Source organism: Rhinoderma darwinii, chromosome 2, assembly GCF_050947455.1.
Source record: "Rhinoderma darwinii isolate aRhiDar2 chromosome 2, aRhiDar2.hap1, whole genome shotgun sequence".
Lineage (NCBI taxonomy): Eukaryota > Metazoa > Chordata > Amphibia > Anura > Rhinodermatidae > Rhinoderma > Rhinoderma darwinii.
In genome coordinates this window covers 9,184,115-9,199,704 of record NC_134688.1, presented here as the reverse complement: position 1 = coordinate 9,199,704, position 15,590 = coordinate 9,184,115, and the positions used below count along the sequence as shown (strand labels likewise).

The window sequence follows — 15,590 nt, the reverse complement described above, 5'->3', positions numbered from 1 at the left end:
ATAGAACGCACGCACTATAGAACGCACGCACTATAGAACGCACGCACAATAGAACGCACGCACTATAGAACGCACGCACTATAGAACGCACGCACTATAGAACGCACGCACTATAGAACGCACGCACAATAGAACGCACGCACTATAGAACGCACGCACTATAGAACGCACGCACTATAGAACGCACGCACTATAGAACGCACGCACTAAAGAACGCACGCACTATAGAACGCACGCACTATAGAACGCACGCACTATAGAACGCACGCACTATAGAACGCACGCACTATAGAACGCACGCACTATAGAACGCACGCACAATAGAACGCACGCACTATAGAACGCACGCACTATAGAACGCACGCACTATAGAACGCACGCACTATAGAACGCACGCACTAAAGAACGCACGCACTATAGAACGCACGCACTATAGAACGCACGCACTATAGAACGCACGCACTATAGAACGCACGCACTATAGAACGCACGCACTATAGAACGCACGCACTATAGAACGCACGCACAATAGAACGCACGCACAATAGAACGCACGCACTATAGAACGCACGCACTATAGAACGCACACACTATAGAACGCACGCACTATAGAACGCACGCACAATAGAACGCACGCACAATAGAACGCACAATAGAACACACGCACAATAGAACACACGCACTATAGAATGCATACAATAGAATACACACAATAGAATGCATACAATAGAATGCACACAGTAGAATACATACAATAAAATACAATGCACACAGTAGAATACACACAATAGAGTACACACAATAGAATGCACACAATAGAATGCACACAGTAGAATGCACACAGTAGAATACACACAGTAGAATACACACAATAGAGTGCACACAGTAGAATGCACACAGTAGAATGCACAGTAAAAAATGCACTTAATAGAGTGTACACATCGAATACACACATTAGAGAATGCACACTGAAGGAGGTACACAATAGAATAAACACAAAAAAATGCTCATTAAAGAATTCACAATGGAATGCAGAAAAAAGAACATATACTAAACATAGGCACATAATAGAATACATACATTAGAATGCACACAGTAGAACGCAGAATAAAAATGCACTTAATAGAGTGTGCAGAACGAATGCACACAGAAAAGGCACATTAGAGAATGAACACTGAAGAGGGCACACAATAGATCAAATACTAAAGATTGCTCACTAAAGAATTCACAAAATAGAATGCACAAAAGGGCACATACACTAAAAAAATGCAGATAATAGAATACATACAATAGAATGCACACAGTAGAACGCACACTAAAAATGCACTTAGAGTGTACACATCAAATGCACACTGAAGAATGCACATAACAGAATGTACAAATAGAATGTACACTAAAGAACACACATTAGAGAATGCAAACTGTAGAAGGCACACAATAGACACTAAAGAATTCACAAAATAGATACACTAAAGAGTGCACGCAGTAGAACATATCTAATAGAATATACACTGAACAATGCACAATATAGCATGCACACTGAAGAACAGATACACTAAAACGAGCACAGTAATAAGCAAATACTAATAAAACAGCACTCTATTGGTGTGTGTGTGTGTGTGTGTGGGTGTGTGTGTGTGTGTATATGCATGTGTGTGTGTGTGGGGGGGGGGGGGTACAGGGAATTTCTCAATGCAGAACTTTTAATTCTGATAAACATTTCTACATCCTGACAGTACACAGTGGGGGATATTTACCAAGCAGTCAGCAGGTATGTTACTATAGTGTAGCGTAGGTGTATTTCTTAACACGGTGCATGCTGTTTAATGGATATAGCACAGCTACTGAGAAAAAGAAATGTTATTATGTTTTAACGGATTTACTCAATTCACATTAGAACTCACGATATTGTCTCTAATATTGTACTGCTCATCTTCAGTTATGGATTTGTGTAGCAAAATATTGTAAATCAATTCACATTTTTAGTTTACTTTACATTTCTGCCTATGGTTTATATGTACAATTTACACAGCACCTTGCAGAGAGATACTGCGGTTCAGAGATGGCGTCCAATCTGGGACAATAGAGATTTGATGTGAGGCAGAGAGACCATATAAGTCTGAAATTTCCTGCAATCTGCAGTTTTGGCATCTTCATATTTGCAGAAGTTTCCTATTCCATGTGTCATTGTATTTTCTGCCTTATACTTCCATTATCACTTGTCCTGACCATACACAGACAAGATTAGGGTAGCAGATGCTATTTTGTGGCACAAATGGAGGACCTGAGGAGACAGCATTGGTGGTCTCAACTTCAGTTCAGTAGTCAGGGGTAAGTTTTGACCCCATAGCCATCCCTTTTTTTTTTCTTCTGCTTATGTTCATTCTTCTTTAATTATGGATCAGAAGAACTGACTTTATTGTTCTTCGAGAAATGAGCAAAAATTTGCAATGTTTTCTATCCTGCCACAGTACTTAAATTGCTCCAATCAAATGTGAGGCATCATATGGTGTTCCTTCCTACACATTATGTAAGCTTTGTATTCACTGTTACAGTATGGTTGCTATAGTGTAGCAGTTAGTGGCTGTTAGGTGACCTATTTAATTATACCCGCAAATATTTGTCAGGCTCCACCCCTTTATGAAATGTCCTCTTCTGTCAATTGGCAGGTGTATTTGGTCATGTGACCACTATAATATTCTCAGTGTGGGAAAGTTTTAGGAGGTTGGAAACGATTCCTAGTTGTATTCCCTAATTGTCAACATTACTGTGATGACTAGAACTTTCCTGTAACCCCATCAGCGTTAAATAGATCAAAAGAAGAGGGGATGTTGCTTGGCCACAAATTCCTATCTGTTGGCAAAGACCCCTCCCCCATAAAGAGTGGTATATAATTATGCTATCCTGCCTTGGGTCGGTTGCCAGGGAAGATCCTACAGATAAGTTGCTCTCAATCTCAAGATTTCTCTGAGACCCAACTCCAATTGTCATGGTTTAGTAGCTTCAGTCTTCCATTTGGTGGTGACCCTCTTAACTAATAATTTGGTGCTTTGCCGAAACTTCTGCTGGGTAAAATAGAACAAGATAGGGTCCAGGACACTGTTCATGCTAGCAAAGGGCCTGGTACATTTATACACAATAGCAAAGGTCTGCAGCTCCAAACATGGAACCCCGGTCTTGGAACGTACAACCAAATAGATGGTTTTGGTGAGATGGAAAGGAAAGAAGCTTATGGCAAAGACGATCACCACGATGATGATCATACGGACGGCTTTGTCCTTCTTTTGACGTGCCACCACTTCGGCAAGATCATCCTTCTGGCAGAGGATTTTGGTCATGGCACAATAACAACCTAAAATGGCAATGAAAGGGATCAAAAAGCCAGTAATAGTCAATGTTATGCCATACGGAAAATACCGGGAGGATAAGGCTGGAGTGCTCAAGTCATAGCAGACTGTCCGATTCCTCTGGGTTCCCGTTGACGCGAATAGGAAGGTGGGTATACACTGGACAACAACAATAAACCAGACTATGCCACAGACTACCCATGTAAACTTTTTGCCCCTCTTTTTGTGCCAGACGGATAAGGGGTGGCAGATGCCCATGTATCTCTGGAAGCTCATGCAGGTGAGGAACAGGATACTTCCGTGGAGGTTAGTGTAGAATTGGAACCGGACAAAACGGCAAGTGAAGTCACCAAACGGCCAGTAGTCGTGCTGGACATAATTATATATGAGAAGGGGAAGGGAACACACATAGAGGAAGTCAGCCACCGCTAGATTCAGAGTGTAGATGGCAGTGCGGGTGAGAGCCTTTCTCGAAAGACACACTTGAAGGATTACGATGAAGTTGAGTGGAAGACCAAGGACCAAGACCGTGGAGTAGACCACGGGAAGGAGGATTTGCTTAAACTCCTCGTGGAAAGTACATGAGTTCTTCCCGATGGGGATTGATGTAACGTTGTCCATTCTGGAGGTAGAGGAGGAGGAGATCACATGGTTACTTCAGTATCTGGAAGCAAAGAAAAGACAAGACTTAAAGGGGAGATCTACCAGATGTTTGATGAAAAACAATAAAGCCAATAATTCGGAAACACTGCAGCAAAAAAATCAAAGAAACGGTGTCCATGTCGCCCATGTCCACTAACTGGACCAAGTCCATGATTCATTTTTCCTGAAGATGGAAGTTGAGATGCGATTGGTTACAATGGGCAAGAAGGACACTTTTTCTCTAGGACTTACAAGTCATTTTGGGTCTAAAGTGTTGAATACATTTGGCCTATTTCATCGAACAGCCGGAAATTGACAAAGCCAGATGTCCATGTTCTTAAAGATTATTAAAATTTAGGGGTCTCCTCTCTAGTAACAATGTGAGAGGTCATGCCTGCTGTCCACCAATGACTACTGTAGGCGAAAACAAAGTTCAGCATGTTAGATTTGCTCAACTGAGATAAGCGTTGCCAGGGGTGTCTGGCACACGCTTATCCCCATAGCAAAAAAAAAAAAAATGCCCTCCTGATTTATTTTACTTAGCAGTACAGGCATTAGAGCTGTGATCCTTGTAATAAATATCATTAAAAACGGCATAATAACCACTAATACCACATAGTAAAGCTTTTCTTTTGTAGCAGATGCACTTCAATTTTTTTAAACTCTCATGTCTTGTGGCTGAGAGAGTCTGGAAAGGACTAGAGGGAACCAGGTAGTGGAAGCCCCTGGAACATTCCCTTCTTTTGCCCTCTCTAAAATTCAGCCCTGCCAATAGGGTTTACCAAAATATATCACTTGTATTTTCTCTGTTCACCACCAGGTGGCGCAAGTGTCCTTCTGAAAGATTCTCACAATAATAAGATTTGCGCAAGCAACAAAACACTCAACTTAAATTTGCAGGAATTCGTTTTCTCTCATCATTTCCGTGAAATCACTAGTTTAATGTTGAATAAATATCTGACAATTGCTGCGGAATATATTTCCATGTGATCTGCATATTTAATGTTCTTTCTGACAGTCGTGCTGCGGCGACATCAATAAACACGCCGAATGTCTTGATTTCTGATTGCAATGAAGTTTTATAAACATATGTAAAATATTAGTTTCTTAGGATTTATTTTTTCAGGTTTCAGGGATCGGCTACTAATGTCTGATAGGTTAGAGTCGCACTTCTGGGAGAGGGGGGGGGGGGGGTTTCTTGATCCTCATTTTCCATTACAAGACGTCCGGTTGTATTTGCCAGGGGTGCATTTTCCATTTCACTCTATGGAAGTTAACGAGAAGGTTATGGCAACCTGTAGATTTTTTTTTTTTTCGTTTTTTTTACCCCTTCCCGACATTTGAAGTATGGTCCGGGCTCCAAACTCATCGCATGTCAACTGTATGTAACAAATGACATTACGCTGTAATGGCCAAGATCTGAGATATTTCTGATCCTGTCCGTTTAACCACTTAGATGCCGCGGTCAGAGCCCCCTCCGTCACACCATCGCCCTCTGCAACATGATCGTGCGATGTCGATGGTCAACATGGCGGCCTGGGGGTCTGATGAAGAACGGTAAAAATGACAAAACACTGCAATAGAAAAGTATTACAATGTATTTGTACCAGCGATCAAACGATCGTTTGTCAAGTCCCTAAGGGATACTAACATTTTTTAAAAAATTTTTTTTTTTAAAGTTAACGTTTTTAGTAATGTACAGAAAAATAAAAAATATTGAAAGTTCAAAAAAATCTTTTCTCCTAATGTAATTTGAAAAATAAACATATTTGGTATCGCCGCTACCGTAAAAGTACGAACTATTCTAGAATTATTTAAACCGCGGGATGAACGTTGTAAGAAAAAAAGACGGAATTGCTGTTTTTTTCTCATCTTAGCTCCTCCCAAAAAATTGAATAAAAACTGATCAAAAAGTCGTATGTGCCCAGAAATGCTACCAATTTTTTAGGTACCAAAAATGATATACAAAGTTCTGAATCTATTTTTTTTAACAAATAGTTTTTTCATTTGTGAAAGTAGTAAAAGATAAAAAAAACACAATATAAATTCGGTATCGCCATAATCGTATTGACTCGCAGAGTAAAAGTGACGCAATTTTTTGCGCATAGTGAACGCAGTAAAAATGAAAAACAAAAAACAATGGAGAAATAGCTGTTTTTCTTCCCATTCCACCCCACAAATATTTTTGTTTTCAGTTTCCCAGTACATGATATGGTGCCATTAAACAGTACAACTCAGCTCGCAAAAAATATGCCTCCGTATGGTATGTCGACGGAAAAATAAAAAAGTTATGGCTTTTGGAAAGCGGGGAGGAAAAAAAAAAAAAAATCCCCAAAAATGGCTGCGGCAGAGAGGGGTTAATGAAATTATTTTGGGATACTATAATTTTTTTTATACATATTATTATCAAAAATATTGCTTCGTTTTTGTTCTGCAGCTTCTATGTATCCACTGTACATAGAAGCTGCAGAACAGAAAAAGATTAAAAATGTCAATTCAAATATATTACAAAAGTGAATATTCTAAAAACATTTTGATTAAAAAAAAAAAAAAAGGCACCAAGGTTTTCCATAACCTTTAAATATTCTGGTCACGCCATCTTAACCACTGCTGGTCATGTCTTCAAGACAAAACTGATTTTAATCACAGGAGTTCCAATAGTATCTTCCAAGGGTAACCAGAAGCTCCTGGGACGCAGCGCAAAATCCGTAATAGGGCTCCTCACCCACCATGAGCCAATTATAAAACTAGTCTTCCTATGTGTCAGAGGGGCACCCTCCATAGATATGTTCCTGAGCTGGAGGTATAGGGGGGTATATTAAAATCCACACATAGTTAATCCTGCAGAGTCACTGAGAGGCGCTGAATTCTAAAAAAAAAAATAAAAAAAAATTGGATACCTGATTCTTGACCCCTCTGTAGAGCTGCAGCTCCTCAGCCGAAATCCAGTGTCTATCTCCTGGAACACGACACAATGAGAGCGGTGAGGACGCTCGTCCTCTAATAATGGCTTACACTTCCCCCTTTTTTATGATTTTGAAATGAAATGTGGAAACCACAGATGCTGCACGAAATAATGGAAGCGACTGCAGCGAAACTGGCGCTTACAAACGAAAGTCACTGTCATTCAAATGGATGAAATTATTTGATTATCTCCAGTAATCATTCATCTCTAGTCATCCACATGTTCATTAATGATGCTCTTTTCTCAGTCTGCCCAGTATTACACTTTGTAGAGCAGCATTTTGCGCTCCGGAGCTGCTCTTCCTAATATAAAAACGGATAAAACGTTGCAGCCATAGTCGGCCGTGTTAGAATAATGGAGCTGAGTCTTCCGGGCAATTATTCACCAACCTGTATAAAATTATATATCAAAACATCCGTGTTATACCCTCCTTTACCGTCTCCCTACTTGTCTGACTGACAAAACCCGTACAAACGCAAAAACACATAGAATAAGGGTGAGCAGACACTTAGACTGTCAAACACCCCCAAAGTGGACCATAAAGGACCAAAGAGGGTGTAAACAATGACAGCAATTAGACAGTTTATATATAAAGATATAATGTACATAACATGATCAGAAACTTATAAAATATATGAATTATATAATGTCCTATTCTATAGAGAGAAAAGAAGTACTATGCACACCAATATGGACTTATTTATCCAAGCAAATAATGTATTTATTTGTAGCCAGTGACAGTGCGACGTTTCGGTCAAAACCTTGACCTTCCTCAGGCAGTTTAGTCAATGCTGGTCCTGCGTGGCTGGCGCTGTAAGATTGGCGGGTAACCGCTGTGTGAGGCTCATTACTGCTCCTATAAGACTGCCAGATCGTGAGGTGGGTTTGTCACGCTAGAGAACGTGTCTCCACTGCTCTGGGGTCTAATGTTGGTGGCTTTACACTTCTACAGGAGCAGCCTGGCATTGTGCATGGTGATCTCCGGCTTATATCTGGCTTCTCGGTCATAGAAAACCAATTTATGGTGGTCCTAATGATCAGTTCTTGTGCTGTTATTTCTTCCAGGGATTTGGTTTCAAAAGATATTTAAATATTCTGTGAGTTCTGCCATTTTGTAGCCCTGCGCTGTGTTTTTGTGCAGCTGCTGTTGCCCCTGAACATCTCCACATCACAATCTCATTATTCTTTGCCCTGTTTAATTACTTGTTGCACCCCTTTTTTTTTTAAAGAATATGTCCACCTTTGCACCTTTGCTCCAATGCACCTAAAATAAAATAAAAATCTACTTTGTAAATCGTCTTGATGAAAAAACCCGTAAATCCCTCCTTACATCTATCCCGGGGGTCTCAAGCACGCCCCTGGGGCTGTCATCTGCGGTCTGCGGGACACAGAGCCGCTAATACAGACTCTGCTACGGGACTCTGGAATTCCCTGACATCGCTGTCCACATATGGACAGAGATGTCTGGGTCTTCGCCAGAGCAGAATCCCGGGCAAAGCGCCTGTACAGGCTCTGCTCCGGGACACTGTCCATATATGGATAGCGATGTCAGGGAATTCCACAGTTTGGTCAGGTTCTTCCCCAGAGCGGAGTCCCAGGCAGAGCGCTAGTATAGGCTCTGCTCTGGGACTCTGGGGAAGCCTCTGACATCGCTGTCCATACATCGACAGTGATATTAGGGGCTTCCCCAGAGCAGGAGTCCCAGTGATGTCAGGAGCACAGCTGGAGCCCCAGGAAGAGCCTACTAGTGCTCTGCCTGGGACTGCAGCTCTGAGTTTGCCCCTGACATCCATGTCCATATATGGACAGTGATGTCAGGAGCAGAGCTGGAATCCCAGGCAGAGGGCTAGAAGCGGCTCTGCTCCGGGACTCCAGCTCTGGGCAAGCCCCTGACATCACTTCCATATATGGACACTGATGTTAATGGCTTCCCCAAAGTTCCAGCGCAGAGCCTATTCTAGTGCTCTGCTCCGGGACACCGGCTCTGGGGTTGCCCCTGATATCACATTCCGGTCCAGGAGGACCCCTGATGTTACGGTGTATGGACAGTGACGTCAGGGGCTCCAACAGTAGAGGAATCCCCAGCCAAAGCTTCGGCAACGCTCTGGCTGGGGATTCCACTCCTAGAGGGAGCCCCAATGGAGCTATATACTTGGTGTGTGTGTGTGTGGCATTATCTGTGGAGGGCACTGTGGCAGCATCTACGGAGGGCACTGTGGCAGCATCTACAGAGGGCACTGTGGCAGCATCTACAGAGGGCACTGTGGCAGCATCTACAGAGGGCACTGTGGCAGCATCTACAGAGGGCACTGTGGCAGCATCTACAGAGGGCACTGTGGCAGCATCTACAGAGGGCACTGTGGCAGCATCTACAGAGGGCACTGTGGCAGCATCTACAGAGGGCACTGTGGCAGCATCTACAGAGGGCACTGTGGCAGCATCTACAGAGGGCACTGTGGCAGCATCTACAGAGGGCACTGTGGCAGCATCTACAGAGGGCACTGTGGCAGCATCTACAGAGGGCACTGTGGCAGCATCTACAGAGGGCACTGTGGCAGCATCTACAGAGGGCACTGTGGCAGCATCTACAGAGGGCACTGTGGCAGCATCTACAGAGGGCACTGTGGCAGCAACTACAGAGGGCACTGTGGCAGCAACTACAGAGGGCACTGTGGCAGAATCTACAGAGGGCACTGTGGCAGCATCTACAGAGGGCACTGTGGCAGTATCTACAGAGGGCACTGTGGCAGCATCTACAGAGGGCACTGTGGCAAGATCTACAGAGGGCACTGTGGCAGCATCTACAGAGGGCACTGCGGCTGCATCTACAGAGGGCACTGCGGCAGCATCTACAGAGGGCACTGCGGCAGCATCTACAGAGGGCACTGCGGCAGCATCCACCGAGGGCACTGCGGCAGCATCCACCGAGGGCACTGCGGCAGCATCTACCGAGGGCACTGCGGCAGCATCTATCGAGGGCACTGCGGCAGCATCCACCGAGGGCACTGTGGCAGCATCTACCGAGGGCACTGTGGCACTATCTAAAAAGGGGCTGCCCAATCTTGACATGTGTGTCTGCCAACTGAGCCGCCGGACTGCATTTAGCGACACTTAAACTGGAAAACTGGATTGTTGAAATAAGCACGTGGAGAAATCTCTCAAATTTTAAACCTAGCAATATTATTATAGTAATGTAATATTATTATTATAGTAATATAATGTTATAGTAAATCAAAAAAGTAATTGATTAACAATATTTGTATTGTATTATTAAATTTTAAAGTAACGCGACCCGTCAACTTCCCATCTTTTCTGTATGTTGCCCTCTTACCCGGCCGAATTTGAGACCCCTGATCTATCCCCTACTTCTAGCCGCCCTACTAAACTTTAGGAGAGGGCAGATAAAAGGCAGTATGTCTGCAGAATCAGACTACACAGGGTTTGTTTGTAGTCTGTAACCACAGAAACACAGAGGTCTGCATAAGAGCTGTAGGTACCAAACGGGAGCACAATTAAAATGAAAATGATTTAAAAGTTGCTTTATTTTAATTATTTTAGGATGCATGACTTAAGGTATGTTTGATGCTTCCGCTATCTACGACCTTACACCCCAAACCCCAATAAGAGACCACACATGAATTTTGGTGTAAAGGCCACAGCAGCCATTTATTAAACACACCTTTTTTCTGAAAAAGAGCATAACCATAAACACATCATAACTCCATGATAACATCCTGCTCTATTTCCCAACTCCAGATAAAGGATCCTTGAAGGCACTTCAATCATTAAACTCCATCGTTTCCTTATTAGGTCTGGACCCCTTACCCTACAGCCGTTCTGCACCTGACCCGAGGGCACCAACCATGTCCAAGACCTCTCTCTCCCTTCCTGGGGACCCTGCCCATCAGGAATATATATGAGCTGGGTAACCACTCCCCAGCCCCTCCAATACTATCCCGGGTTAAACGCCCCGAGTTCTCTTGCAACAATCTCCATTGTTGCTTCTCCTTCTCATTCCGTGCCTCCAAAGACCCCTCCTCCTACCGCCATTGCTACTGTGACAAAACAAAACCCCAACCGACAAATTCCCATAAACAGGAGAAAATACTGGGAGGGCGGGCGGGACAAAAATTTCTCCTGTTGTCCAGCGGGAAAGAGGGCTGCCTCTTCCCCGCATGGACTTATATACTTTATTCTCCACCCACCACATATAGATACATTTTGCCCCATGCCCCCTTTCACATAACCCTCCCATCCCTACAAATATAGCCTAACACATAATACCTAATACATAATAGCCTAGAACTCCCAAACACCTAGTCATGCGCTTGCTTCATTACGGCTGCGCCTACATTACGCTGGGCTTACTTGACTTAAGGTATGTTTGATGCTTCCGCTATCTACGACCTTACACCCCAAACCCCAATAAGAGACCACACATGAATTTTGGTGTAAAGGCCACAGCAGCCATTTATTAAACACACCTTTTTTCTGAAAAAGAGCATAACCATAAACACATCATAACTCCATGATAACATCCTGCTCTATTTCCCAACTCCAGATAAAGGATCCTTGAAGGCACTTCAATCATTAAACTCCATCGTTTCCTTATTAGGTCTGGACCCCTTACCCTACAGCCGTTCTGCACCTGACCCGAGGGCACCAACCATGTCCAAGACCTCTCTCTCCCTTCCTGGGGACCCTGCCCATCAGGAATATATATGAGCTGGGTAACCACTCCCCAGCCCCTCCAATACTATCCCGGGTTAAACGCCCCGAGTTCTCTTGCAACAATCTCCATTGTTGCTTCTCCTTCTCATTCCGTGCCTCCAAAGACCCCTCCTCCTACCGCCACGACAATCATGTGTGACCCCTTACACATGATTGTCCCTCCACAACTGCAGGGCTTTCTCCATGCCCTCCTTAATGTCCAAGGTCCACATATCCAGACCCACCTCGTTTAGATGAACACCATCCGCCCTGAGGAAACCTACCTCTCTACCCTCCAACTCCTTATGCTTCACCACAACACCGCCATTGCGTGCCACAAACCTGCCAACTACCTTGTTGACCTTTGCTCGCGCTGTGTTTAAGCTATGTATGGAACGTGCCTGCCGCCACACCTTGCGAGCCACAATATCAGACCATACAATAACCACTCCTGGGAACGCCGACCACAACCGCAAAAGGTCAATCTTCACATCCCTCACTAAATCCCTGGACGACCGAATGCCCAAATCATTGCCGCCAAGGTGCACCACTAAGATATCCGGCGCCCTGTCCAATCCCGCATAAAATTGTACCTCTGGTAACAGCCTACACCACAGCATGCCCCGCAGGCCCAACCATCTGACCTGCACCTCTGCGTGATCCATGCCCAACTGCCGTCCGGCCGGACGAACATCAGCACGCACACCTCCCCAGTGTACGTAGGAGTGCCCCCTGATCCAAATCAAGCAGGGACCTGCACCTAAAACAACACAAAACAACAACGTAACTACTCCATATCCACCTCCAGCACATCTTATCACCACCGCCTCAAAGCAAGTGAGGCCGCACATACAACCTGTATCTGTCTGACTCCCACCTACCAATCTTCTTAACCATCGCCGGGGATAAACCCCACCGAGCTGCTTCCGTAGCTGCGCCAATTCTAAAGGAATGAGAGCTAAAACCTGCTCCCCCTCTGCCGGACAACAGGATACATTTTTTGAACACCTGTGAAAACTGGAATTTTGACAGAGACAGCCCGTCTGCATGAACCAACAAGGATGCCGGGCCCTCAGGCCTCACCGCAACAAACTCCCGAAAACAGCGGACCGGGCACACCCGCGACCCTGGTAACTCATACAAACGCACCACAAAACCTCTCCCCTCCTGATCTGTCTTAGATCTACGGAGCAAACAAGAAAGGCAGGAGCCATCCAAATCCACATCAGCATACAATAAACCCCCTGCCACACTCTTACTGGCCGACACCAACTCCGATATCCGGAACGCCCCAAAGAAAGCCAAAGAAAAGGCCAGTGTAAATAGCCGCACTTCAAATGCTGAAACACAAACCTCCCTCAACAATTCACAAATCGCTACCAACAGCTCAAATGACACCGGCTTCCTGAGATCCCTAACTGCGGAACCCCTCCTGAAACCCTTCATTGCCTGCCGCACCAGAAAGGACTTAGTCACGTCCTCCTCACCTTTCTTCTTAAACCAAAAAGCCAAGGCCGACAAACTGCGAGCGACCATTGCTGCAGACGACCCCTCACTGTACGCATTTCCTATAAAATACAGCACACACGCCTGCCGATCTGCAATACCTGCCTGCGCATTTTCCAACAACGTCTCCCATACTTGCCACACCGCACTGTACCTCTGCCACGTGACCGCACTAACCGACCTTTCCACAAGCGACATCGCCATTGTCACACCACCTTCCACAGATGCTCTGGACAAGGCAGGCCATGAGACTCCGCCCCCGGCGCCAGCAGACGAAACCTGTCCCACTGTTGACGAGAAAGGGAATCAGCCACAGAATTCAGCACCCCAGGAATATGCACTGCCACAAAATGCGCATTCAACATCAGACCTCTCAAAACTAAATGTCGCAATAGTCGCACGACTGGCGGAGAATTAGCTGTCTGCGCATTAACAGCCTGAACGACACCTAGATTGTCACATACGAAACGCACTCTCCGGTCCCGCAGACAATCCCCCCACAACTCCGCAGCCACCACAATCGGGAACAATTCCAGCAGAGCCAAGTTACGGACAAAACCACATTCATGCCATGTATCAGGCCAAACTCCTGCACACCACTGCCCCTGGAAATAAGCCCCAAATCCACATGCACCTGATGCATCAGTATACAGCTCCAAGTCCACACTAGACACCGGCTGATACATGAGCACCGACCGCCCATTATAGGTCTGCAAAAACTCCCCCCACACCAACAAGTCAGCTTTCACCTCCGCCGACAACCTAATGAAATGATGAGGGGAATGCACCCCTGCGGTAGCATTCGCCAACCGCCTGCAAAACACCCGCCCCATGGGCATAATCCTACAAGCGAAATTCAAATGCCCCAACAAGGATTGCAAGTCCCGCAATTGTATCTTCTTCCTGCGCAGCGCACTCGCCACCAACTCTCTCATCTCCAGCAACTTATCATCAGGCAAGCGACACTCCATGTTATCTGAATCAATCATGATTCCCAAAAACTTAATGACCGTCGTGGGTCCCTCAGTTTTCTCAGGCGCCAAAGGTACCCCAAAATCCATTGCCACTCTCTCCATAGTGTGTAGCAATCCTGCACACACATAGGTACCCGGCGGACCGATAAACAGGAAATCATCCAGATAATGTAGGGCAGATTGCACCTGCGCCTCCCGACGGACCACCCACTCCAAAAACGTGCTAAACATCTCAAAATAAGCGCATGAAATGGAGCAGCCCATCGGGAGGCAACAATCCACAAAATATTCCTCCTGCCAATAACATCCCAGCAAACAAAAACTATCCGGATGCACCGGCAATAAACGAAAAGCGGCCTCAATGTCAGTTTTCGCTAACAGAGAGCCCTTCCCGTATTTCCGAACCCAAACAACCGCCGCATCAAAGTTAGTGTAACTGACCGCGCACAGGGCCGGATCAATGCCGTCATTCACCGACTCGCCTTCCGGATAAGACAAGTGATGAATAAGGCGGAATTTATTCACCTCCTTTTTTGGAACCAAACCTAACGGGGAAACACGCAAATTCTGAACAGGCGGGGAGGAAAACGGCCCCGCCATGCGGCCCAAAGCCACCTCCTTCAGCAGCTTATCCGTAACCAGATCAGGCCGCGCCAAAGCAGACGACAAATTACGGACTACCCCGTCACGTCCAACCGACGTACAAGGAATCCGAAAACCTTCTGAAAATCCTAACCACAACAAATCCGCCACTTTCTTATTTGGATAGCCCCTTAAAAACGGGAGCATCCTTTCCACCCTCACCGGCGTCGCCCCTCTTCTGCTCAGCATCTCCCTGCCTGCCCTTATGCTTCTTGAAGCATCTGGACAAACCATGGGCGCCTCCGCAACCGGAGCACTCGTGCTTGTACCTACAATCTGGGCCGAACTTGCAATGCCCCTCATTATACTGCCAGCAACACCCCTTTCCTGAGGATCCTGACCGACCCGCTGCTGACCCCTGACCGCCGGCCGCATCACGAAAGGGCTGCTGCCCCTGTTTTGGCGCAGACATCAGACGCATCCATAAACTGATATCCTTGTGATCCCATCGCAACGACGGGCGCACCGACTTCCGCTGACGAAACTGTTCGTCATACCGCAACCACGCATTACCACCGTATACACGATACGCCTCCCCTACCGAATCCATATAACAGAATAGCGCCGAACAGTTCTCCGGCGCCTTCTCACCCACCACACTAGCCAAGATAGCGAAGGCCTGCAGCCAATTCGCAAAAGTCCGTGGAATCAAACGATACCGCCGCCGCTCCTCCTCCTCCTTCTTACTTTCATCCGGTTTCCACCGGTCCAAATTAAACTTCTCTAACGGCAGCAAAGAAAAAATCTCAACATATTCATCTTTCCATATCTTTTCCCTAATCTCCACCTTCAAATGTGCCCCCA

General features: G+C 45.6%; 1 protein-coding gene across 1 annotated transcript in view; it reads right to left on the bottom strand.

Annotated features, from left to right (window-relative positions):
* Window positions 1–1,022: 1,022 nt before the first annotated feature.
* P2RY6 (pyrimidinergic receptor P2Y6) overlaps window positions 1,023–15,590 on the bottom strand; it is an 84,749-nt gene continuing 70,181 nt past the window's right edge. The window contains exon 2 of the mRNA XM_075849926.1: window positions 1,023–4,011. Within this exon, the coding sequence (XP_075706041.1) occupies window positions 2,988–3,968 (981 nt within the window). The 5' untranslated portion in view covers window positions 3,969–4,011 and the 3' untranslated portion in view covers window positions 1,023–2,987. The remainder of the gene's footprint in view (window positions 4,012–15,590) is intronic.